General features: G+C 40.3%; 2 protein-coding genes across 3 annotated transcripts; both read left to right on the top strand.

The window, feature by feature from the left end:
- The first annotated feature begins 3105 nt into the window (after nucleotides 1-3105).
- On the top strand, nucleotides 3106-23545 carry LOC126852348 (potassium channel subfamily K member 18-like). 2 transcript variants are annotated; one of them, XM_050597075.1, is made up of 6 exons: nucleotides 3106-3778; nucleotides 19712-20169; nucleotides 20720-21059; nucleotides 21268-21665; nucleotides 22540-22911; nucleotides 23363-23545. In XM_050597075.1, exons 2-6 carry the CDS (start codon nucleotides 19900-19902, stop codon nucleotides 23543-23545), a joined length of 1563 nt encoding a protein of 520 aa, XP_050453032.1. In that variant the 5' UTR covers nucleotides 3106-3778; nucleotides 19712-19899. The 2 variants fall into 2 exon arrangements, with proteins under 2 accessions (XP_050453032.1, XP_050453030.1); XM_050597073.1 differs by having other exon boundaries at nucleotides 3107-3778; nucleotides 22540-22987; nucleotides 23363-23508.
- Nucleotides 23542-25364, top strand: LOC126852376 (protein bric-a-brac 2-like). Its single transcript, XM_050597145.1, has one exon. The coding sequence runs from the start codon at nucleotides 23542-23544 to the stop codon at nucleotides 24094-24096; it is 555 nt and encodes a 184-aa protein (XP_050453102.1). The 3' UTR covers nucleotides 24097-25364.
- The last annotated feature ends 1020 nt before the right edge of the window (nucleotides 25365-26384 follow it).

Genomic DNA, 26384 nt, shown 5'->3' on the forward strand with positions numbered 1-26384 from the left:
GATTGCCATGTGCTTTAATCTCATGCAAGAGGAAGTAATCGCGAAGGTGCGCTCTTTGATACGCATCATCAAATACATCTTCAGATGTGAGAGATGACGAAGCCATCGAGAACCGATCGCGATCCTTCAACTATCACGATAATCGGTAAGTGTGAGCGAATATTTCTCTCCTCGCATATTTGATGATTCGGGACGAGCCTAATAAGACATGTTTTATAATTAAACTCTGATAATGAATCAAATTTTTACATGGATTTTAATAAGTTTTATCATAATTTCATATTTAAAATAAATTAGACATTAATACATAAATATATTATTTTTATGAAAAAATAACAGCAAGTATTATACATATATTATAAAATTGTATTCTAATATTTTTATTATAAAATTATAAATATTTATTATTACAAAATTTTTATATTAATTATATTATTATAATTTTATTATAATATTAACTAAATTTATTCTAAAATATAGAATTTTATGATATATTTATATATAACTTTAAATATTATAAAAAGTAAAAAAAAGAAACAAAATTAATTATATTCGTTAAATCTTGTATTTATATGAAAAAAATTGCTCCGTTTATCTCGGATAAAATTAATTTTCTGATAAATGCTTATGAAAGAACGGGTTAAACGATACGTTTGAAATAAACTGGGATATAAAGAAAAAAAAAATTACAAACAAGATCGGAGAGAGAGAGAGAGAGAGAGAGAGAGAGATTACTCTTTGTAATTAATGTTCCATCTACGTACTTCAAATACATCGATCGTGGTAAGCAGCGGAAAGGAGAATAGAACATCTTCCGGAGCTAATGATACGAGAAACGAATGTTGTATGTGAGACGATATCGTTAAATATCGCACGTTTATCTTTCGCGATGAGAACAGTTTCACTCTTGTGCTGGAGGCGAAATCCATGCGAGCGAAGAGTAATCGTTTGCGTTACGTGTGATTGTATCTTTGATATTCTCTGTGTATGTGTGTATATATATATATAAGTATGTGTGTATGTAGATGTATCTTTGATATTCCTAGTCCTCCTTGAAATCCCACGCGATACCAAGATCTGTAGAGTGAACGAGAAACAAGTGCGATCAAAGGATCGAGCGGAAGTGCTCTACTACATGACAGTGACATAAAGATCGTAAGCGATAAATTTTATATCTACGACCATCCGGCGCGGCGTCGCGAGGGGACTGCAAGCTGGGTTCTTTCTTTCGAAAGAGAAGAAGAAAGGGAAAAAGTTTTCTGCAAAAAATAAATAGAAATTACTTTAATTTTTTTAATCTCTTCACCGTCTTATATTAATTAAATTAATATCCGAAATACAGTTTGCGTTGTTATAGCGTCAAATGTCAATTTCGACGGTACTTGATCCTTGGAACGAGTCGAAGCGAGCTCCGGCTAGTCTCTTGCCAAGAATTTTGCAAGCCAGAAATTTTTTTCTTTATCGATTTATCGGATCCTTCTTCCAGGCAGAATGGATATCAGATATTACCGCGTGCGGGATATATTGGGATACATGCATGGCAGACAATATCGGAACTGTCGCTTTCGCGTCAAATTAAGCGAAAAGAAAGGGATTCGAGGCGGAGATGCGAGCCGGATGCGACTAAGAAAGTGCGGAAGCTAAATAAGGCAGGAGGCGCAAAACACGGAGGGGGGAAGATTGACGGGCCGGGGGGGGATGATCGAGTATCACAAAGAAGAAATATATATCGGGAGGAGAAAACTATATATATATATATACGCTAAGTGAAACACAATTATACAGGATGTTTCAAAATTACATAAGTCAGGATTCAATTCAAGGCTAATAAATCTCAAAAAAAAAATATATAAAAGTGTCAACAAAAGTGTTTACAAATTAATTGTTTCAAGAATATTTAGATTTCTTTTTATCTATAAGTCAGTAGAATTATTTGTCAGCCAGTCGAGTCTTGATAGTTTAATATCTCTTGTATATCCGCGACATCCGAAACTATTCGCGGAGCGACGACTGAAAGCGTTTATGCAAAAGTGCCTGGCACTTGTCTGTGCGCTCGATTATGAATAAAAAAAAAATCTCAAGTATACATCACCTATCGATGAGATAGACGGTAGAGTGCCATCGATATTTGAGATGTCCCCGTCCCGATTTCGTCCACTCGACGTCCTCGTCGACAGCGAGAGAACGTCGAAAATATTCCGACACGTTACCGAATGTTAAGTACGATGCGACTTATCAGATATATAAACGGATCTGAATGTGTTAAAAAACCGATTGTTCAGCGAGTATCGATTTCCCCGTGCCCGTTTCAGTTTCGCGATCAGCGTGAATATTTTAAATGACGAAATAGTAGCAGAGAATACAAAACAATATTAATGACTAGCTGGTCAATTGCAATTTCAAGTTGAAATAAAATACGAACAGAGGAGAAAATATTTTAATATATCATTCTACTTTTTTTTAAGCTCCTAATATAGAAAATATGTCCCATTTAAAAGGCCTGAAGATGAAACTTTTTTTCGTCCTTTTTTCTTCATCGCATGTTCGAATTACGCGATAAAAGATGGCGAACAAGGTGTTAATACAGTTCTCTGAAAACTGGATAAGTCCCGCGTGATGACGCCAACCCACTCAGTCTGTTCTTGTGTTTGACGAGCGCACTTCAGGCGTCGTCACCTCGAGTCGCGCGACGAGAAGACTCACGAGGAAAGTAAGATACGAAAGACAGTAAAGGAGGGATACAACCAAGAGGAATACACCAAGAGTAGGGAAGACATTTATCGGCGACTTGGGGGAAACCGCAACCGCGAATTCGAGTTTCCGCGGATTGGCAAAGCCAATGCGAATTCTCGTCGACATTAATGTAGTCCAGGAATAAAAAAGTGCATCCGTGCGCGCGTAATAAAAGCGAAGAAAACATTTATAGGAGGATAAGAATAGAGAGAGAGAAAGAGAGAGAGAGAGAGAGAGAGAGAGAGAGAAAAGAGGACGAGAGGAGAGGGAAAGACCAGGTCGGATATGCATTCCCGCATGCGGTCCCTGGACCGCGCATGCGTCACAGCCACCCCCGGCACGATCCTGCGCCCTGTCGCCGGCCACGGGGGTGCGTCCGCACGTATAAGCCGGCGAGGTACATTTCTCGCGAACTCGCTGTCGTTGCTCCGCGTTCCCGCTCCGATCGTTTCTCTCTTTCTGTCTCTTTCTCCGACCGCGAGCTCTCCTCCGCAGAGGAGGCTCTCGTCGACGTTTCCCGTCATTTCCGAAAGAACCGAGTCTCTCTATTAACACACCACCGTTAGCTCCGATATTCGCGCCAGCTATCGGAGTTGGAATCCGTCTGAGTGCCAACACGAGGTTGTTTCGAAACGTGAAAGGGGGGGGGGGAGAGGTCAACAATTTTGCGAAATGTTCGCTGGACTTTGGCTGCTGGATTCCGGACTTGAGGGAGGATTCGCGAGCGACAAAGGTGCTCGTCGTCCATAGAGTCGCAGTTCGATAGAGCCTCCCCCCTTCCCCCCCCCCTCCCTCGGGGAACGACGTCTGGAACGATCTGATTTGGTGTGACGATCAGCAGAGAGATTCCCTCGGATCGAGGACACGATGAAGGATTTGCGGCGCGTCGCGCTTACGCTTCCCAGTGCCGTCGCCTGGCGAATTTATCGCGACAATTTGATAACGACTTAAGATTCTGAACGTGAACCTCCCTTGGAACACTCGAGATAGATGTTGCTCGCGATTGTCGAGGGACGGGACAAGATGGACATTGGCTTGGAACAGAGTGAGTAATGCGATACGTTTGATGTGCAAAACCTTTGGCAATGACAATCATGATCACAAGTAAGAGAAATGGAATCTATCTAGAATGATCGTGATGATATTTACGTGCGAGTAATTTTTTAATCTTTCGAGCTTCCATTTCACTTCCCTTTTTGTCGTAAAAAAACGCGCAGAGAATTTCGTAATCGTAAGATTCACGTATCATTTGCACGATACATTCAATTCCCGTCCGCTTAAAGTTAATCGCCCCCTTCCCCTTCCCATCCGTCGATCAAGCATTCATTTCTCATAACGGATATCTTCTCAAGGACAGAGAACGGATGCAATTCGGCACGCTTCGGGGATCTCCCCGGATCTGACAATTCGCTTACGCGCCGGAACAGATGCGGACCATTAAATAAATCGGCGAGGACGCGACGACAATTTTCCGCACTCCTCGAGAACGAATAAATAATAAAAGAACCGAGTGTATTCGCGACCTATCCTCCCCCGCGAAGCGTCGCTCTATCTTGAGACGCGATCGATCTTACGAGTCGCCTTGTACTGATCGCGGATCGGGATAACGAGTGATACGAGTCGATCATACGGTCAGACGTCAGATGGCTCCGTAAGTGATACGAGTCGATGGTTCGCAGTCGAATAATCACGAGCGATGCGGATGCATCCGAGACGCTCTTGAAGATGTGGTGATACACTTCGATTGCGTAACGAGACATTATCATTAGTGATATTGACCAATTATGTAGATGAAGTCTCAGGCGAGATCAGAGAATCTATCCGCGTATGATATATATTGCCGCTCTCTCTTTCTCTCCCTCTCTCTCTCTCTCTCTCTCTTTCTCTCTGCCTTGTGCATAAGAGAATATATAGGATAGGGAAAAAAATAACGAAACGCTTTAATATTTCAAAAACTTGTGGATTAAAAAAAAAAGTTTCAATTTCTATAAGCACTAAAATTGAAGATGATTTTTGTATGGCACTTTTATAAAGTGAGTCAAAATCAAAACGACACAACCGCTAGATCAAACCCGATCATGTCCCGTGTGATTTTTGTGTAAAACATTTCTTTCTAAAATCCATAGTTTCTGAATAGATTAGAGTACGTTGAGCAGTTTGATTTCTCGGAAGGGCGAAAGCTCTGCGCGAGCGACAAGTTTCTTCCATCCTCGGCGACGCGATACGTTCCGCGAAACGACCGTGGAAACTTGAGGACTGTCGGAAAACGGGGGGATGAAGCACGAGAAAAGTGGAAAAGGATGGAGGGATGAGTGGTGTTGCGGATCGACGACCAAGTTTTTCGAACGATCAGCACATGCGAATCGAACTCCGCTATCCGGCTTGTATTTTTGCCGTCCTCCTCCCCTTGTCGCGCGCGGCCGTCAAAGCGGAAAGCATATCCCGCTGTTTCGTTCCAAACGGTTTACGATATCGTCGGATTTGTTCGGGGAAAAAAGATCGTCGTATATGCGGCGTGTCTCGAGTTCTTTTTTTCTATATAAAACAATTCCTCTATTTCAAATTGCGTTTTTGCACCGTCGACGCGCGATTAAAGAAAAGACTCTGAGAAATTAAATTTAAGATATAACAAAAGTAACAATAGCTCCCGGATTCAAATATGGGTTCCGCTTTAAAGAAATTTTAGTGAAAAATGAAATTATATCAAGATTTCTAATAATCATCGAAGAATGGCTAAAAAGTTTTTCTGAACTTGAGAGAGAAATTGCATGTCGCATGTGGAAAAAGAAGAGGGAAAAACGTGATATTAATATAAAAAACATCGTATGAAAATATTAATATAGAATACGAATGTAGAACGCAAGAAAGCATGTCGAAGAAACTTTTTTTCTCCTTTTCTTATAAGCTTACGTCAAGCTTATGAGCAAAATAATCTTGTTGCCGTCAAATCGGGAGTTTGTCAGGAAAACTCACTAGCAAACGCGACGTATTTTGCGAAAAAATTAAATTTATTTTATTTATATAATCGATCGACACTGAAAAAAAAGGATTCGAAATGAATGATTTAGTAATACTTATCAAATATTTGATCAAGGTCATCAAACATTTGAAGATAGCTAATAAAGATTTAATAATTGCCTCTACATTATTAGTTGACTCAATAGTAAATAAAATTTCTTCTTTATTAGAAAATAAAATCATTTATCGGATCAATTAAATATTTAGTAATCGTTATCGAAGATACCAATAATTATCAAATATTCAATTGAAATCCACATTAACGCATCTGGTATCTGTTACCAAACAATTTTTGCGATAGCGAATCTCTGCATAAAACATTGCCACTTGTTTGTTAATAATATGCACAATTTTATCCCGATAGCATAATACATCCATATGATTAAAGATTCTCGCGCGAGATTATCTCGTTTCGATACTAATTTAATCTTTGCTCTCGGGATAGAAGCATAACGAACGGCGCGATACGCGACCCTTCTACGGATTAGAAAAAGGATCTGATTATGCTCGCGGATTATCTCGCGCCGAGAAAAGTCGCACGAGAGATTGATTTCGCTCGGCACCCGCTGAAATTTGCATTCGCTTATATCCCTTCCTCCCTTCTGCGAGAAATATCGCGTCCCTCGAAAGTAAAGTCTCGCGCGATTCAATTACGAGCTAGAGAGTATTTGAGAGCGTTTCTCTTACCAGCCCCGAAAAGCCCAGAGAGACGTCTGATTCTCCTCCGTTGCAACATTCCAACGTCCATCTGGTGGATTGCGACGGGAGCTTTACGAAGAGCATTAAATTTTTAACGTCTCTCGCTAAAAAACGGCAAACGATGGATACATTTGTGAAAGGTAGAGAACGCGGGCGGGGTGAGAAAAATCGCGTCTCGCGGAAAACGAGTTTCGAGTTTCAGCGCGAGTAATCTCCGCTCTTCGTCCTGACACGCAAATTTATGTTTGCCTGTTCTCCCAAATAGTTTTCACTTTTAAACGCTCGGCGAATTATACCCTCGTCGATCGGCAAATGAACAAATCAGCTTTCTTCGCGTTTTTCACCATTTGTGCGACTTTTCTCCAATGTCTCCTTCTTTGAAAACCAAGAATAAAGGCCCTTTCTTGCTCTTATCATTTGTGCATAAATTTTTTACTCTATTTTAATATCTCTTTTTTAATATCTTTGTTCACATTTTTATCTCTCTCTCTCTCTCTCTCTTATATGCAAAAAATAAAATATAATTCTTAAATTCAATTTTTTTAATAATATTACTAAATCATAAATATGCGATTAAATATAATAATTTTAAATATTATTAAAGTTTTCATTTTCTTTTTTTAACTTTAAAATACTATTAATATTTTTTGATTTAATTTAAAAAAAAATTTTAATTTAATTTCTTTTTAATATTTGACAATTCTTATCTCTATTTTTTCTCTTATGCTTAGACAATAGAATAATGCTTTGGAAATACAGTTTAAGGAAAACATTTGTATCACGCAGTTATCGATTCGCGCCCATGAAATCCGAGATAAAAGCGTGGGCGTCGCTGCCGGCTGGATAATTCATAATGTCGAAGCGCGTATAGTTGTCACTTTGCTGTACAGAATACCCCACTAGTATTTCCTTGCAAGACCCTTCTTTTATATCCTGTCTCTTGGCTATTTCCCTCCTTTGTTCCTATCTGCCTCGTTTTCTACTTGGGCGGAACTTTATATCGAGAAACCGCTTAAGAAGTCTCTTAACGCGATTGGTTCGATTCGCACAATGAAAAATTTTCAGCTACTTTTTTTCATGGAATAAAAAATATAGAAGCATGAAGGGAGTGGAGCTTATTATACAGCGTCTTATTATTTTTTCTAATAAAAAAATACGTCGATGCGAAAAGATCGATACTATTTTTTACCTCGCGGGAAATATTATCTTCGATGTGAAACATATTATGAGGAAAAATGAATGTACCGATTCATCCAATTTTAATAATAACGGAGAAAAAGGGAATGCTATGGTGTAACGGTATCTTTTGTCCTCTTCATTTTCTATCCCCCTACGAGTTCCTCCAAGTTCGACGGCGTGGGCGTAATTTTCCGTGAGTCTCTCCCGAGCGCTCTTCCGCTCCCAGATACAACGATACTTCCTGCGAGCGAACGGATCCGCAAAATTGCGGGGAATAAAAACGAATTACCGTTCCTCGATCGTATAACGCGATATCATCACCCCGTATTTAGGGGTGACAGTTTTAATTCTCTCCGGTCAAAAGTCTGCACGCGAGGGTTTTTTTTCTTTTTTTTTTTTGCAAAAGTTTGAAAATAGCGCTAGAGGAGAGTCGAAATTCCCGAGAGCCCCTAATTCCGCAGGAAATCCTCCCTTCGTGTAGACGAGATGACTAGTCCCATCCTCATGGCTCCTTTATTCCTCCGTCCGGAAAGAGGAGGAGGAAGATTAGGGAATAACTTACACGCGTAGCCCTTTCCGCTTCTTCTCTATAAGATCGCTATTAACGATGTTCCTCCTCGTATCTCGCGCCTAATTTACGATCTTGGTGTAAGTTTTCGTGCTCTTTTTACGATCAAGGTAAAAGGAAATAATAATTATAACGATCGGGGAATAATGGAGTATAAACGAGTCCGAGGATAAAAAAGGGTAGCTTTTGAAAACACTTACACTTTTCACTTCCCTTTAACATTTGCCGGGCGCGATGCCATTTCTCACGTGGAACGCGTTCGATCGGAAAAAGCTGCCGGATAAGTCGATAAAGCACGCGAAGCTAGAAAAGTAACTTCAAGTAACACAATGCACAGCATCTCGGAGATACTTGGACGTATTTATCCGTCAAGAGAGTACGTATTTCGTCCGCAACGAATGGTGGTATCAACTGTCTACCTAAGAGGGTCCTGTGTATTACTTTGAATAATTGAAATTTTAATATTCCTCGTAAATGGAACATAATATTACGTCGCGTGCGAGAGCAGGAAAAATTATAATCCGCTAATCCTCTCATTCACTCGCTGCAACCAGGCTGCGTATTACGAGAATTTGAAGAAAAGGATTACGAAAGCTCTTGTTGCGAAGGAGAGAGATATTTTATCTATTGTATGTACTTATTTTGTCATTAAATGTACACAATAATAATTAAAAATTTATAGCCAAAATGAAAGAATCTTAAAATGATCAAATACACGAGCAAACCCTTATCAATTACGTCGATGGAGAAACTCATACGAAATTCTGTGAAAAAAAAAAAAGCGAAGAGAGAATTTCTCGTTATTATTAATGGACAGCGATTGGCAAAGATAAATATGAGAAAAGGGAAAAAGACATTCGCTATCTCAACACCAGTAGAATGATATACGTATCCGTAATAGAGTGATGTGTGTACTTTATGTAGGAGTGGCCGATTTTTCGAGCGGTTAACAAGTTTCAAAATCAAATCTCTATCTTGTATGCCTCTTAAAAGATTACCACATGAATAAACAAGCGAATGGAATGGGAATACACGAAGAATCAGAGCTAAATAGCCAACAAGTTGGAAACTATATATATATATATATATATATATATATATATATATATATAAATAATTTAAATAATTTATATTAATATTAATTATAATTAATATATAATATATAATATATATATATATATATATATATATATATAAGATATAATTTACTCTAGAATTAGAGAAATGCTCGGAATCCACATGACAAAATACGAGCTGTTTTTGTAAACTTGTTTGCTTTTTTTTGCGGTCGAAAGGTCAAGGCGACTGAAAACGGGAGAGGCTTAAAAGGGAAAGATGAAAGATCCAAGGAGCAGTGAAGAATACCTTTTCTATCCTGCGGAGTGCGCCCTCGTAGAGGAGACCACCCTACTTCCGTTCGCAAATGAGGCACGAGCAGTGAGATAAGAGCGAAAGACCCTGCCCTGAGGGCAGGGTCTCGGCGGGCGAATAAAGGGCGATCAAAGGCGATAAAAATTCCCGCTCGACGACCGATAAGCTCTAATTGAATGTGCCCTCTCGATTATTACGCGAAACGGAAACTTCAAACGACGGCAGTTCACAAACGATAACGAAATACCGCAGACATCAAAACTCCATTTACACACGTAAATTAGCCAACATCTGGCAAATAAAAAAATCCGAGAGAAAGTGAGAGAGAGAGAGAGAGAAAGAGAGAGAGAAAATATGATCGAAATAAATTCTCCTTTGGAAGTTCGAAGTCTTATTTCTTTCGTTCTTAACAAAACGGAATATTTAAGGTAAATTTAAGGAACAAATGATTTGACAAGATATTCAATGTATCGAGGATTACATCTCGTTAACTTAATAAAAATATATAACTTAGCCTCGAACATAAATTGTTGCTAGTTGTTGAAAGTTTTGTGTTATTGTTTACGAAAGTTTACAGAAAAACAAATTCTAAAATTCTTGTATCCCGAAAGATCGCTCTAACGCAACCTACTCTTTCATTCTTCTCGCACGCGTGTAATATTGGCAAAGCGCACGTGACGCGATAAACTTGAGATAAAGCCGGCCTGGATATCATCGAGGCTTCGTGGAGAAGCGAAAGTCGTTCGTTCGTTCGTTCGTTCGAGAGAGAGAGAGAGAGAGAGAGAGAGAGAGAGAGTGAGAGAGAAGATAAATCGATCCCAGACCGCGTTCGTTCGATCGCGCGCCCACGCACCGCCTAAATTTCATCCTCTCCCCCTCCCCCCCTCCCCTCTGTCCTCTCCCGCCACACGCGATCGGTACCCCGTTATTTACAGGGCTGTCGAGGGTACAAACAACGGCCCCGTTCGACGGAATATGATACATCGCGCACAGCCAGTATATACGCGTTTTAATTAACTTCATCAAACGCGCGAAACGTTCGCTCTCTCTTTTCTCTCCCTCCCACCCTCTCTCTCTTCTCTCTCACAGCGGACGTCACGAGCGGTAATCCCGTTAATTCTGTGCGCACCGAGTCCGAGTCGGTTAAGTAAACTTTTCGATTGAAATCCGCGCCCCCGCGCAGATTAATTGCAAAAACAAGGGGCGGGTCGAGCGCGATTTTTCCATCGCTGTCACGTTTCGACGACGTGTTTTGTCGTCGCTCTCGACGACCGAAGCCTCGAGGGAGAAAGAAACTCATCCACGTATATATATATATATATCGGGCACGAGACGCGAACAGAGGAAAGTGAGGGACGCGCGTTACAAACGCGCTACTATTATCGCCGCCTGCTATTTCGGTGTCTCTCTCTCTCTCTCTCTCTCTCTCTATCTCGCTTCGTGCACGAATTAGAATAGAAACTTAATTAGTACGCGGCGCGACTGTGCGGCCTCGCGGAATTTCTCGAGCATCTCCGCCCTTTGTGCACGCGAACGAATAATAGATCTGTTACGCTTCCGCGAGCGCAAACCTCGGTACGACGCTTCTCAATCTTGGCAATCTCGGATTGCTCCGAGAGCTTTTCCGTATCGCGGTGTGTCTGCTCGTCGGCCAAAATAGCTATCGACGCTCTAATAAAAGCGGCATGTATTTTTCTATACAACGACCGACGGATGAGTAATGTTTCGTTTTAACGATCCTCTTCTTGTCGAGAGAGATTATTTCTCCGCATTTCGATGAGTGTTCGCATCATTTTCTGAGGATTGGCTATACGTTACAGCTGATACTTCTGACACTCGACGTAAACGAATGTGAAGTTAGAGTAAAAAATTTTATTGATACGTTTATTAATTGTATTTATAATAAATCTGATCATATATATATATATATATATAATATTATTCAATTGTCGATGATTTTCTTCAATATTCTAATTTATATATTATTCGATGTTATAATTTATATTATATATGAATTTTACGCTTCTTCTCCAAAATTAATTAACCTTTCTGTTTTTCGAGGAGAAAGAGAGAGTCAAGTTTTCAGGAAAAACTCACACAACTGAAAAAAGTTCTTGCTGTACTTTACTAATTACTTTATTAATTACTTTACTTACTTACTAATCTTTTACAATTACTCTCTTATTATATTACTTCGCTACTTTTATTTCGCTGAAGCTACATCATCCGACGATTGTCTGGCATTGTTACGCGAGATAGAATAACGGCGAAAAATTTCTATTCTTGAAAGATCAAGAAAAATACGCGGTTAGACGTAGCGGACAAGCGAGAAATGGCATTTAAGTCCAGACAGGGAAAGAATTCTTCCTGTTCGAGAAAGGAAAACGAATTTGCCCGGGCACTCAGAGGCCGCAAACGTAGTTAGATTTTGACCGCGTCACGTTAGAGAGGGATCGAAATAACGACGGAAAGATGAAGCGAGACTGGCGCGAGAGCCGGACAGCGTAACGAAATTTACGTTTAATCCCATCCGAAAAGGGGACTTTGAGAGAAATTTCAGTTGACATCTTCCTTCGTTCGCATCTCCGAGAGAGAGAGAGAGAGAGAGAGAGAGAGAGAAAGGACCAACGTCTATCCTCTCAATTTGGAAAACATCATGATAACAAATTATCATAATTCATCAGTTATCATTTATTTATAAATATTTAAATTTACTGTAAAGCGCGCTGTTATCATTATTTCTTGCTTTTCCCGATATCATGATACATGATTTTTATTGTATTTTTGTATAATTTTTTTCTCTCGTTTTTTTTTATGTCTCATTATTTTATTTTATTTTATTTTAATTATTAAAAATTTTTTTGTTTGTTTAATATTTTCTTCTTGCTCTTTTAACGTCGAATTTTAACTTTAATAATAAAACAGATATCTGGATTCATCTATAATTCTGTCCAAAAAAAAGGTAATGGAAAAAATTTGAGTTGATATCGTCGTTTTTTTCCCCTTCACGCGTATTTTTCGCTCGATGCTCTCTATTATTCACCGCGAATCACGGCGCTGGGTCAGCAAGATAAATCAGATTCTCGATGACAAGAAAAATCTCGGAAGAGGCGGAAAATCAACAAGATTATGACATTAACTACGCTTCTCCGATGAATGAGAGGATTAAACACGGGCCTCGTTCCGTTTTACGGAAATTTATTTATCATCCTGTTTTCTATTCTCTAATAAATCAAGAAACAATGTTTCCCTTCTTCTCTAGAAAAACGAGTTTAAATTAATTTTGACAGATCTGTCAAAGAGAATTAAGTGACAGAGCGAAAATTTCGAGGCGCCGAGTACATATATTTTCATTTCGTGCATTTATATTGAAATACTTTTATCTCTTTTATCTTAAATTCCCGATAAAATCGATACCGGATTCAAAATGGAGTCAAAAAATCATGTAAAATCATAATAAAAATTCCATGCTGTAATCGCGATATCGAAATAATTCTGGCAGAACACTGATCGATATACACCTAATTAGGCACTCACGTCCTTCTCTATCAATTCTGCCATAACGATTCGCCCTAATTACATCATTAACCGCTTCACTTCACGCAACGGCTACCGTTTCCCGATCGATCGTTTCAGCTGGATCGTGTCCAGCCTGATGATTGAATGGGAAAGAATCAAACCCTTGTATGTTTTGTTCAGAGTCAATTAAACGCTTCTACCGACACCTTTAATTATTCGTTTCTTATCTATATTAAAGAACGATTCAACTATAAGTATGCATGTATATGTGTAATTAATATTCTTCCTGAAAATTCAGTTATATACCAAATTATCCATATTTCACGATCGATACTTATCGGAAAACTGAGAGAGATAAAAAAAAAATTTTTTAATCTTTTATTTAAGGGTTAATTGACAGATGTGAAGAAATCGCGGTTAAGCCTAACCAGCCCGAATGCGTCTCACGCATCTCTCTCGCAATCATCTATTGAATAGCTCCTCTGGAAGCGACCGAGAAGAGAAGTTTGGTCCAGCATATCTCTCTCTCTCTCTCTCTCTCTCTCTCTCTCTTTCTCTCTTCGTCACCGATCCCCGCACCAGCCTCGACGCCTCCGGTTGCTGCTCGACTATCGATTGCGAACCACCAGGAGGGAGAACCACGAGGAGGCACTCTCCCCCCGGCATTTCTCTTCCTCTCTCTCTCTCTCTCTCTCTCTCTCTATCTCTATCTCTACCTCTTGCTTGCTTGCGCTAACTCGTTACGCGGTGCTACCGCGTTTCCTACCAACTAACATGCCTGTATACAGTGCGCCTGTCTATAGGGTGGCTTATGTACCACTACGCGCATAAATTCCAATTAAGCGTGGTCCGCCAGCGACGAGGTGGAATTCCTTCCTAGTCGTCGCGCCGATGGATATCCGCTTGATGCTCGATCCTCGCCGGATCTCCCCTCACAAACTGTTTGGTCGATGATGCTTTCAAAATGCACTCCTTCCGTTTCTAGTAAGCCATCGATCTGATGGACAAAAAATGGTTAAAAAAGGAGCATTTCGAAAAGTACGCGGTTAATAATGTCGAGTTCGAAAAAACTGTACAGCGGTTTTTTTTTTTTCTTTTCTTAATTCGAGTGTGAATTTTTATCTTTAATGTCAATAATATAAATGTTCCTGTCATGCGATACTGCGGCTAATCCTCGAGATTTTAATTGAATACATACTCATATTAGTTTTGATAGAACTCCTTTAAACTCATTTCATGTAAATTTTGCGTTATTTTTATTTAGAGTTAAAAAGAGAGAACAAAAAAGAGATAGAGAGATCAAAGCCGCATGCATGTGTATGTGAGAAATAATGAAATTCTATCGCATCTTTGTTAGAGAGAATGTTGAATCCGATTTTTATCATAGCACCGCCGTTGCTGCTTAAAAAAATACAGTAATGCGAGGAGGGGAAAGAGGGGAAGAGGTAGAAGCGCACGTTGCGTATATTTTTTTCTATTATGTTGCAAATTCCGTTGCAATGCATTAGCCCGTGCGATTTAATATTACTTTTCATCACAATCATAACCGAACCACACCTACGATAGTAGTTACGCTAACCACAGCGATTGGTTAATCGAGCTTCGGATCGGATACTAGAGTCTCTATAGTGAACGACGTGCTCGCAGGCAAGCCGCCTGATTACACGATACGCTATCGTTCCCCTAACTATGGTTATAGCGAACGACTATATATCGCGCACTATAAGCTCTCCGCACACAAATTCCAATTAAACGCCCGGAATTCCTTTCGCATGCCAATCGATTACTACGACAATGTAACTACGGAATTGTGTGATACGTAGTATCTCTCCCTCGGGAGCTGTCAACAGAAGTATCTCATGTCTGACGGTAACTCCGAGATCTCTGTGAGCTCTTGTGAAACGATGACGCTTCCAAGTGCATAGCTCGCATCTTCTCGGAATCGTGAATAACGCGACGCGCAGATGCAAATAATCCTTCGAAGGAGATAAAACTTTGCGATTGTATATAAGCCCTGAAGAAAATATAAAATAACATATGACAAAAAAAAATAGCGATGAAAGAAAAACGCTTACGCTTGATTAGAATTTTTCTATAAAAAATGCAAATATAAGAGATCGCAAAATATATTATCTCTCTGACAATATATAAAATATATTTTTAAAATTTAATAAATTTTTACATTATAGATAATACACTGATTTTATTCAAGAGAGTGTCAGGATATTAATTACGCAAATCATGTGAGATAATCGCACAGTTCTAAGTATCAGAGATTTAGAAAGATCCGACAATCTCCTCGCAGACGTCGAGCGGAGTAAGAAGAAGCCCCCATACGTATCGATATTGGAAAATTATTTATCCCATCTATCCCATGTATGACGCGTGTACGCCTCGACTTTTGACAGATCCTTTGAATCGCTGCGTAGACAGCCTTAATTCATCTCGCCCGAGGCTGACTTATCACAATACGTCAACGTCATGCGAGGCTTTATGCGTAATATATAATATATACAGGCGGCTCTCCTCCAACCGCACATTTTGACATGCAAATTTGAAATATTAAAAATTGTTTTTATTCAACGATTACATTTTTGAAGCTCGCGGGACCGACAGGTGATGCGTACGCTCTCATGTATCTCATTTAAATTTAGACATACAAATAGCGCATGCCAATTAAAATTATCAGAAGTTTATTTAATTTAACGATTGTATATTTTTAAGCTCGTATGTGACAAAAATGGAGAAAGATGGTAATTTGTACTTTAAACAAGAGCGTGCAGGAGATATTAAGCGGCGAACTTGAGCCCCGACAATTTTTCTCAACTCCTTTATTAAAATTAAAATGGGATAAGAACAGTATTTTATTTTCACATTTGGATAATTGGATCACGGCCCAGTGTGGTTTAATTCGCAGAGAAATTGGGCAACTTCACGACCGTATTTTCTCCGATGTTATTTCGCACCCCTACATTAAAGGAACATTTTTGGATTACCGTCCGCTCTACCGAGGTAGAGTGTAGCTCGATCACGATCCTGAATTAATCCCTTAATTAATGCACATAACGTTAATCCCCACGTACGTTCGCGAGCGAAAGAAAAATTTCCATCTCTATTTTCACGCTTGGCCGATTGCGACGCATGCCCGATTATGCGATATCTATTCACCCGTGAATTTCAATTAAACGAACAGCCTATCGGCTAATAGCACCGATAGACGATACCTGATGTAAAGAGCGATGCGCAAAAGGCGCGATCTCGGTCGGATATCTCTAAATCCCTGATCTTCATTCTAATCTCTCCCGTGCTTCTTTCTATCTTTGGATTCATCGATCGATTCGCACAACAAATTATTCCTCGACGAAAATATGAGAAGACCGTATTTTTGATTTTTTTATGCTACAATTGTAGCATACTTTTCATAATCAAATCACTGCTGTTATTGTTGTTTGTAAAAAAAAAAAAAAAGAAAAAAATATCGCCGTTTTTTGATATAAACAGAACTATCGCTGAAAATAATGTGAAATAAGGTGGAAACATTCCGTTGCACGTATTATCGATGAAGTTCCAACCTGGACTCGTTATTTCCGATGTTTTCACTGATCTGCCCTTTGATTTTGATTTTAATCAACGACTCGTAATTTATCATATATTCGATATATTGAAAATTTTGTTGAGAAATAAAATTTACTTGATGAAATCCTGAAAAGAATGAGATTTCATTAACCGTTTGCTGGAAATTGAAAAACTACTGGCTTTTATCAACGGGGAAAATCTATTTTAGATTCCGTTCATAACATAGAGTACACGTGTATTTTGCGTGAAAGCTATTCGCTTTTGGTCCAACAGTCTACATCATATAACATCCAGTTATCTGCAACAGCGTGTTTCTATGAATCCTTTCTTTTTTTTTTGAAAAAAAAAAAAAAACACGTTTTCGACGTTTTTGCAGCAATCACGAACATTCGCATTAAGCGACGTTTCCGGCAAAAAAAAAAAAAAAAGCGTTAAAAGCTCTAAACGCGACAATTGTCCCACGATACGCTCGCGAGAAGATGATAATGAATAGCAAAAATTCTCTGGAAAGAGGAAATCCCATCGCCGTTCGGCGCAATAAGGCGACCACGTCCTGTCACAATTTGTTTTCGATTTGACTTCGGTAAATCACGCCTCCGATTCCTGGTCGGCGGCGGAGGAAAACGTGCATCAGGTGTCGCGCGCGGTAACATTTGTCGGAGGCATCCTCGGGAAGGGATTCATCATGCTTAGGTGTCCCGCGGCTCTTCGTCGAGACAGAAATATATCAGCGCAACTTGTCATATCTCTCGGACGAGTCCTAATTATGCCTTTTACCCAAATACCAATCATCAATTAATAATTATCAGCAGCCGTCATTTTCTTTTTTCCGCGAAATTAGTAGTTTCACATTTATTTTGAGAAAAAGAGTAGATTTCAAGCCCGTCGAGGTATTCCCCCCCCCGATGACACTCTTCGTCAAATACCTCGGCGAGACGACGTTTTGTACGTGAAGCAGCTGCGAGAAGTGCCCGTGTTGCGAGCGATTGTTAAGGCATTTACGATACCTAACGTACCCGCCGCGTGGGCGGATGCCAACATATCTCTCTCCGACCGTTGTTGTTCAGGCCAGGACGTGACTTGCGGTGGGTGCGGGAGGAGGGAGGGAGGGAGGGAGGGAGGGAGGGAGGGAGGAGGGAGGGGGTGAGAAGGGAGGGAGGATGGCGAAAGGAGCCGACTACACTATGTGGCGCGACGACCCACATTCCGTCGAATTTAATTTCATGCCTTATCTCCGGTAGCCTGACGGTACAATGCCTCAACTGGGGCGGTCGCGGATCTCTTTCTCGCACGTGGAACCGCATCGCGTACGCACATATACAGAGAAACGCGCACATGTATATGCGTGCACTGTTAACGGTGTCATACGCACACCTCGCTCTTTACCTTCTATTTATACACGTGGTGCGTCTACTGTTCTCCTTCAGACAGAAGATCTCTTGTTCTATCTCGCTCTTGTAATTGCCTCTCTTTTCCCTTCCTCTCTCTCTCTCTCTCTTTCTTTCCTTTTCGTGCATTGAAAATAGATGCAATGTGATAATTTTTGCTGCGTGCGGGAAAACGAGCAAAATTAATTTAAGATGCAATTTTTTTTATATTTTTTTATCCTTCTCTTTATATTTGTATTAAAGGAGCTTGATGTCTCCCCCGACTATTTTTATTCAGTTATTCAATCACCTTATTTCGTTTTATAATATATATGAAAAAAATCGCACCTTGATATCTCATTCCACAGAAGATGAGACACTCCTCAGACAAAGCAAGCGGCTCATCTTCCTCTCTCTCTCTCTCTCTCTCTCTCTCTCTCTCTCGAGAATCTCTCTCGTTCTGTACCATTTTACTAAAGATCTAACACGTAGCCGAAAGCTCTTCACGTCAATCTGCATACACATTCTCTCTCCGTCTCTCTTGACCCCTTATTTTCCTCCCTTCTCCTTTCTCCCTCAGGCGTCTCTCTCTCTCTCTCTCTATCGTAGCCCAGGATACTGAATCCCGGCCTCTATCTCCGCGCCTTCTCCACTTGTGTCGCGCAAGAGCGCGCCTATTATGCATCGCGCATCTGATGTACGCGTTTCTCCGAGCAAGCGAGCGAGCGCATAAGCGGAACGTGGTATACCGAGGGTCGATCGGCTATTTCTGCTTCTCCGACTCGTCGTGCTGACGATTGCTTTATCAGACATAACGGGGGCTGACTGACGGAACGGGGGTGGCGCGCCATCGGCTTCCATATCGACGGAATAAAAGCCGTCGATTCGCGAACAACGAGCTACCATAAAGACGACGAAATCATATTTTTCATCTCATCGGCAGGCTCCGGTTGAGAAGAATTTTCGATGAATTTTATCTTAAAAACTTTGAACTTTCTAAGATTAACGAAAATCGCGAAGAATAAAGATGTTGGCGCTCGCCTTTCTTCTTTTCCGAGAAATAATGTGGTTTAAAGAACCTATTTTCCAAGTGGATTTCTAGGAATCACCGTACACCATTATATATTGTGTATACGTGTGCATTCACGTGGCAAATAGTATCCGATGTTTACGGACGTGTTAGAAACAACAAATCCCTCGCCGTATATATCCCGCCATATGAATGTTTACACGACGATAGCGTAGTCTCGGCCGAGAGTGTTGATTGCGCGTAGAGTTACGCAAGCCTCGAGCGTGAAAAGCGTTTCCCGGGGAAGGCCATTAACCTGTAACGAGCCAATTACTCAGAAGGAGCTATTTGTCTCTGCACGTCTAATCGTATCCCCGATGCATCTAATCGCATCCTTATCTCGATTACCTCCGTATCCGTGCAGAGGTCGAGAAACCCGTCTCGAGAATGATCCGGAGATGACGGAACGTAACAATAATACACGTTCTGAGTATCTTAATAATTCTATTTCTACATTAAAGTAATTTAAATTTATTTGATTTTTCCCCGAAAATATTTATTCGAAAGTGCAAGAAATATTAAATATGCGTTTGGAGATTATTTGCATCTGAGTTCAATGTAAATCCCAATTACACATATAAATGCATTTAAAGACACGCGTCCTGATTGCAGATCGGGCAGCCCCCCCGCAGCGAATGGATGGCGCGACGACGGTAGGACGACGTTAGAACGTTACCGCTTGCGGCTGCAGCTGCGGCGGCGTCATCGCTCGCTGCATCTGCAGCTGCGGCGGCAGCGACGACAACGACGACGACGACGACGACGGTGAGGGCGAGGGCGAATCGCGATCTTAATCAGCGATGCAGAACGCCGGCGACAATTATTATCAGAGGGCGCCGAGATGCTGTCCGGCCAGAAGCAGCAGCAGCAACAATAATAACAACAACAACAACAACGCGGGAGGCTCGGTGCGCGGCGCGGAGCTGTTCTGCTGCTGCTGCAGCTGTAGCACCGCCACCTCCACCAAGACCCCGGGGCTGCTGGCGAGCCTCGGCGTATGCGTGCTCGTTCTCGGTTACACCCTGCTCGGCGCGTTCGCCTTCATGGCCCTCGAAGGAGGCTTCAAATCGGTGAGCGACAACCGTTGATTAAATCGCTCGGCGTGATTCTAATTATCGAAGATATGGACGATCAAATCTACGGCGAGACGCAATCGCGATTCATCGATCCCGATTGTCCGAATATTTTCGCTCAATTTAATTGCGAAATTTTATTAAAATATATTTAGAATATTGAGAAAGATATATAATTATTAATTAAGAATAATTATGCACGCGGAAAAATGCAAAATTTTTGTGCTTAACAGGCGCTAATCGATATCGAAATGCTTTAAGCTTAATGTAATTTGAGGAAAAATTTCGCCGGAAATTGAAACAGCTAATTGCTGTTGATGCAATCATCTCTCAAGTATTCCGATTCGCTAATCTCGCTCGTTGCGAGTAATAAAGATAGTACGTTTAGGAAAAAAAAAAATTCAAAAAGAAAATAATTATTTTTTGCTTTCAGTTTTTTAATAATGAATCTTTGACTTTTACTCTTGACAAGAGGAATTCCGTCTAAAAATTAAAATTAATATGTTTCATTGAATTGTGTAATCAGATTTGTGTCGCTCTTATCCAGGATTCACCCACCGAGGTCGCGTCCTCTAAACCCGATGGTAGTTCCATGCTGCCGAATTTGGAAAACGATTCCGCCACCATGGAATTGAGGGCACGCACGGTCGAAAAACTCTGGAGCATCACTGAGGATCTCAATGTTCTCTACAAAGAGAACTGGACCCGCTTAGCGGCCCGGGAGGTTCTCGAATTTCAGGAGATCCTAGCCCGCGGGCTAAGACGCACCTCCTATGAGCAGATACCACCGCGATCACGGGAACACCACGCGGACAGACGCCTGCATGGTCGACGGTGGACCTTCAGTGGTAGCTTGCTATACTCTTTGACGCTGATCACGACCATAGGTTCGTCCAGATTCAATCTATCTGTCTCTCTATTTACGCAGATCAACAAGATATATTCCTATGAATTTATCTATATAATATATTATATATATATATATATATATATATATATATATAATTTATCTATATATATTTATTTATATAAAATATTATAATAAATATTATAATAATATTATATAATAAATTTAAGATACGGTTGCGATTTCAGGATACGGTAGCGTTGCACCGCGCACAGTTTGGGGCCGGCTGATCACCATAGTCTACGCCCTAGCAGGGATCCCGCTGATGCTGGTTTACCTGAGCACGGTGGGCGACGTGCTCGCTCGTAGCTTCCGCCGTCTTTACGGACGCATGTGCCAGCGGCAGCGCAACTGCACCAGGAAGCGACAACCACCGCCGCCGCCGCCGCCGGTCGGCGGCATAATGACTAAGGCCTATCGGTATGACAATCACGTGGATACTAAGGGCGGCGGCAACTACTACTCGGCGAGCAGGGAGAGCTCCTGCGACGATCTGGGTATCCGCGGCGCCGGCAGCGCCATTCTTCTCGACTGTGGCAGCGAGGGTCTTTTGCACGCCACCACCAGCTCGACGGCCGCGCTTCAGGTAACGTAGATAATTATTGTTGATTGTCAAAAAGAGAAAGAGAGAAGATGATTTCTTTAAATTGAATTATATGATTAAATTAGCCCAATAAAAATGTGTAAAAATAAAGTATTCTACAATAGATTATTATATTATTACGAATTTTGAAAATAAAATGAAAAATAAATTTTATTTTTGTTTTATTTATATTTATAAAAATATTTGTTTTTTTTTAATTTATATATGAAACACTCTTTTTAATTAAGATTTTTAATGCAAGACATTTAATTATATTTTTAAAATTAACATTTTAAAGTGGAGTATTAGATTGTGTGAGATTCGTTGACTTACTCTAATCTTCTTAATCGTGAGAAAACGAGAGAAAGATATGGAAATGAAACATTTGCACTCTTCCAAAAGCATGTAGATAATGTGATATTATTAAAAGAGACACTCGTCGCTACTTGAATTCACTAAAAAGAAAATTGCGACAAAAAACTCTTCAAGAACTCGAGAAACAAGAACAAGAAACCGATTTAGCATATAAATGAATAACGAAAAGATAAAAGACTTTTAATAAATAAACTAATTAAGCAGATAAAAAGTTTACATTAATCTCTAACGAAACGGAAAACTTAATTGTTCAAAAATTCAAAAATTTGTCGATTTGTAGAAAATGTATATTGGTTTTGATATTTTTTCTATTTTTCTCAAAAAAAAATTCTGTTTAAAAATTCCAAAAAAAAAAATCTCTCTCTCTCTCTCTCTTTCTTCAAATTATATCATAATTTTTTATTATATAAATCTCTCTTTAACGGATTGATTTTACCTGTTATATTAAATATCGCTTGTCACATTAATATATTAAATATCTCTTGTATTAAATCGTCTTTAGGATATTACAACGGGTAACGGGAAGCGGCACTTTCACCCGTGCTCGTTGTCCTTATCGTCGACCTCGTCGCCGGCGTATGTGCTAGAGACGAATCCGGTCAGGATACCGATCAGCCTGTGCCTGGCGATAATGCTGGTGTATATATGCGGCGGCGCGGTCATGTTCAACCGTCTGGAAGGCTGGAGCCTGCTGGAGGGCGGCTACTTCTGCTTCACCAGCCTTGGCACGATCGGCTTCGGCGACCTGATGCCGATGGGACGCAACGCCGCCTCGGCCACCCTGGAGGAGCTCAGCCTGTGCGCCTGCTCGCTCTACATCCTCGCCGGGATGGGCTTGATCGCCATGTGCTTCAACCTCGTCCAGGAGGAGGTGGTACGCGTGGTCAGGGTCTTCGGTAGAACCTGCGGCATGTCGTCGGGCGTGATGGTCGGACCTATCGGTGGTACAGGTATCCCTGATGAAGGCATTCGGTGGGGAATCCGTAGCGAGAATCTCGCGCAAGAAAGAAAGAGAGCATCGTGAGAAATAAATCGTTGATCCTATTTGTCGCGCGTCAAGCTACGTCCGTAAAAAATCACACTTGTCCTGTAACAATTAATTAATTCGATGTACATATTGATATATATATATACGCAATATCGGGCATGATTATTAGCGTGAACAATTTTGAACGTACCGTAACAGTTACCGTCGTTATGCCAATCCGCGCGGTCGAAGAAACGAGAAAATTTCCGCAAGAGATCATGATCAGAAAAGAATTAAACGATCGAGGCAATCGTCCATCACGAGACACGCGTCACGGTCTCTCTCCTTTTCTTTGCAGCAGGCGCCGCTCCCGGTCTCAAAGCCGACCTCGACGACGGAGGTGGCACCAGCGACTCGCGACTGTCCGAGCAAGAAGAGGAGGCAATCGCCATGTCAATGGTGCCAGCCGGCTCCTGACAGCATCAGGCCAGGAGCCCCGGCGACGGCAAGCTCCTGGCCCATCCGTCTAACACTGCCATGAAGTTGTCGCCCGGTCATCACACTCTGCCGCGGAAGAAGACGTTGCCGCTGGACGTCGCGAGCAGGACGACGACGAGCAATGTCTCGTCCTTGGGCGCCAACGTTCAGCAGCAGCAGTTTCAACGGGGCCAGCCGTTAAGAAGAAGCTGCCTGTCGCCGACGCAGCATCATCATCAACAGCAGCAGCATCAACAGCAGCCGCTGCATCATCATCAGCAACATTGTCAGGAGAGCTCGTTGCATTTCGAGTATTTTGTGCCTCGCAGCGTCAGTGAATTTAATCTCGCGGCCGCTGTGACGGACATGGCTGTGCCACCCCCGCCGCCCGCATCGGTGCTCAGGCCATCCTCGGCGATGACGCCGCCGGTCACCGCCGGGATGACCGTCGTCGCTAGCCAGACTAGGCTGTTAGATAGCGGCGGTAACAGCGGTGGCTGCAACACTGCCACGAGGAGCCGCGAGAAAATGGTCACGTTCGAGGACGAGGGGCTCAGCGTTACCTCGACACCCACCAGGAAGAACCTACCTGCCCTGGATAATGTCTTCATGTGACCTGTGCCGCGATTTGCACGGACGATTAAGCGGATGCTGCTGAAGGCGAGAACTTTATCTCGGAATTTCATGTCTCAGATCTGAAGGGTTGAATTCAAAAGTGTGATTTTTTTTTTAGAGACAACTAAACATGGTCGATATTAAAAACCGAGGAGAGCTGTTAGAGCTCTTATCATTCAGGAGATAATGGAGATGTTCAAGACGACTTTTAAAATACAGATATTCTCCAAACGCACGAATAAAGAAGAGATCAGTTGACATCAAGAAACTGAAAATGCAATACTATCTGATTATATCGCGGATCACGCAATCAAATTGGGTGGGGTTAATTAAAGAGTCACGAATGAGTATCAAACGGAAAAGAAATTGTTAACGATTACGCGATTTTTGATTAAAACATCAAAGGAGGGATAGAAATACAAAACATCAATCATACTTTTACGAGAACTGCATTTTTGTATAGTACGCATGGAAAATAACGTAGGAATATTTGAAATAATGGCAAAGGGTGTGTAGAGATTGTTTACAAAGCAAACTCCAAACAGGATGTGATAATCGGGAAAAATATTTTGTGCACAAACAAAATTTTCAGAATTGTCAGAAGCTGCCACTTGATACGCAAAAATTTTTTGGCACTAAAGACCAATTTTTTATCACCGGAGAATAGCGTCTAAATGACAATGACAGTCTAGATAATGCAAACTAGAAGACGTCTCAAAAAATTCTTCAAATATTCTTTAGATATTTTTTAAACATTTTTTTATCTGTAAGACATTCATATTGTCTTGCAATTGTTTTTACGTCTAACAAACTTTTCACGAAGCGCTGACATAATCTTGATTAAAAGTTTCCCATTGCCCATTCGCGACGTCACGCACAGAAACTGCACAAAAGCGACAAATAAGAAACAAATGACAAAAAATAAACACTAAAAAAAAAAGACAGATAAAAAAATAGGAACATTATGCAATCGACACTGAAGAATTTTCCGCGTTAGCGGAAATTCTTTCCCTCTCCCTTCCCGGCCGAATGTCGACTGTATATTTCTTATTATCGTGATTAAGCCGTAATTATCATTATTATACCACTTGCGCACAGCGTAGGGGATATCTGTCGAGTATCCGAATTTTATGTCCGATAAGTCCGACTGTGTATTCCGAATGTTATTTGAATAGTTTGTATATATATATTCGAAAAGTATATATTGAACATTTTAACTTATACGACTACCATATTATATATCAAATAAATAAACAAAGTTATATATATATATATATATATATATATTATATATTTAAGGTATCTCGCTATACCGTACTTCATTCTAGAAAATGCTTTTCTATAAAATCATATGTTTCGATTTTAGGTATTTTTTTCTCGACTATTTGTGATAATCTATTATTTTTTATTTTTTATGTTAATTATAGTTTTTAACAATTATGAAGAGCTACAACAATTTTTCTAAATGGAACGAAGAAGAACAAAATCAAAAGAGGTAAGAAGTTAAAGTTAACAATTTTATTTTATAACAGAAAATGACAAAAATTTTTGAATCTTTTGAATTTTGAAAATATTTATAATTATGTATTATTTATTAACAAACATCTCTGATCTTTTTAAACTTGATATATATATATATATATATATATATATATATATATATATATATATAAATTGTAAAGATAAGAATGATTAATATTAATATTAAATTGTTATTTTTTTTCATAATGATTATTATATCCGTTTGTTATATTCATGTTGTTTCTTTAAATTGTCGATTTTGTATAATTTTCGAGATATTTATATAATTGTTCAGGAAAATGTGTGTGCGTAAAGCTGAGGTTCTAAATGGATTTGCAGCTTTCCGCATGAAATGAAATTCACCCCGCATCACTCGTGGCTTTTGGTGCGAAACGAAATCTATAATTATACGATTCTACATGGATTTAACTTTCCGCGCAAGGTGAGATTCACTCTATACGGACTGTTGCTTTCGGTATGAAGCGAGATTTATAATGATACGGTTTTACGTGAGTTTGTAACTTTCCGCGATAAGCGAGAATCTCCATCTCGCTCAGTGCTTTTGATACGATGAACGAAATATTCATAATTGCAAAGTTTCACATACAGTAGGCTTGCAATTTTTTACAAAGTAAGATTTTGTTATTGTCGTTTTGCATTATTGGGTGAGAGAAGATGAATCTTGCAGAAATTACAAATACAATACATCGTATAATTATATTTTGTTCAAAAAACTATTCACGACACAAAACAATGACAAATGTAAA

This window comes from Cataglyphis hispanica, chromosome 10 (assembly GCF_021464435.1).
Source record: "Cataglyphis hispanica isolate Lineage 1 chromosome 10, ULB_Chis1_1.0, whole genome shotgun sequence".
Lineage (NCBI taxonomy): Eukaryota > Metazoa > Arthropoda > Insecta > Hymenoptera > Formicidae > Cataglyphis > Cataglyphis hispanica.

What these genes read in the sequence shown, in the direction of transcription:
- LOC126852348 (XM_050597073.1), top strand. Translation starts at nt 19,900, where the DNA reads ATGCAGAACGCCGGCGACAATTATTATCAGAGGGCGCCGAGATGCTGT. An exon ending in TCGAAGGAGGCTTCAAATCG is followed by an intron (nt 20,170 to 20,719) that starts GTGAGCGACAAC and finishes GCTCTTATCCAG; the next exon opens with GATTCACCCACCGAGGTCGC. An exon ending in GCTCGACGGCCGCGCTTCAG is followed by an intron (nt 21,666 to 22,539) that starts GTAACGTAGATA and finishes AATCGTCTTTAG; the next exon opens with GATATTACAACGGGTAACGG.
- LOC126852376 (XM_050597145.1), top strand. Translation starts at nt 23,542, where the DNA reads ATGAAGTTGTCGCCCGGTCATCACACTCTGCCGCGGAAGAAGACGTTG.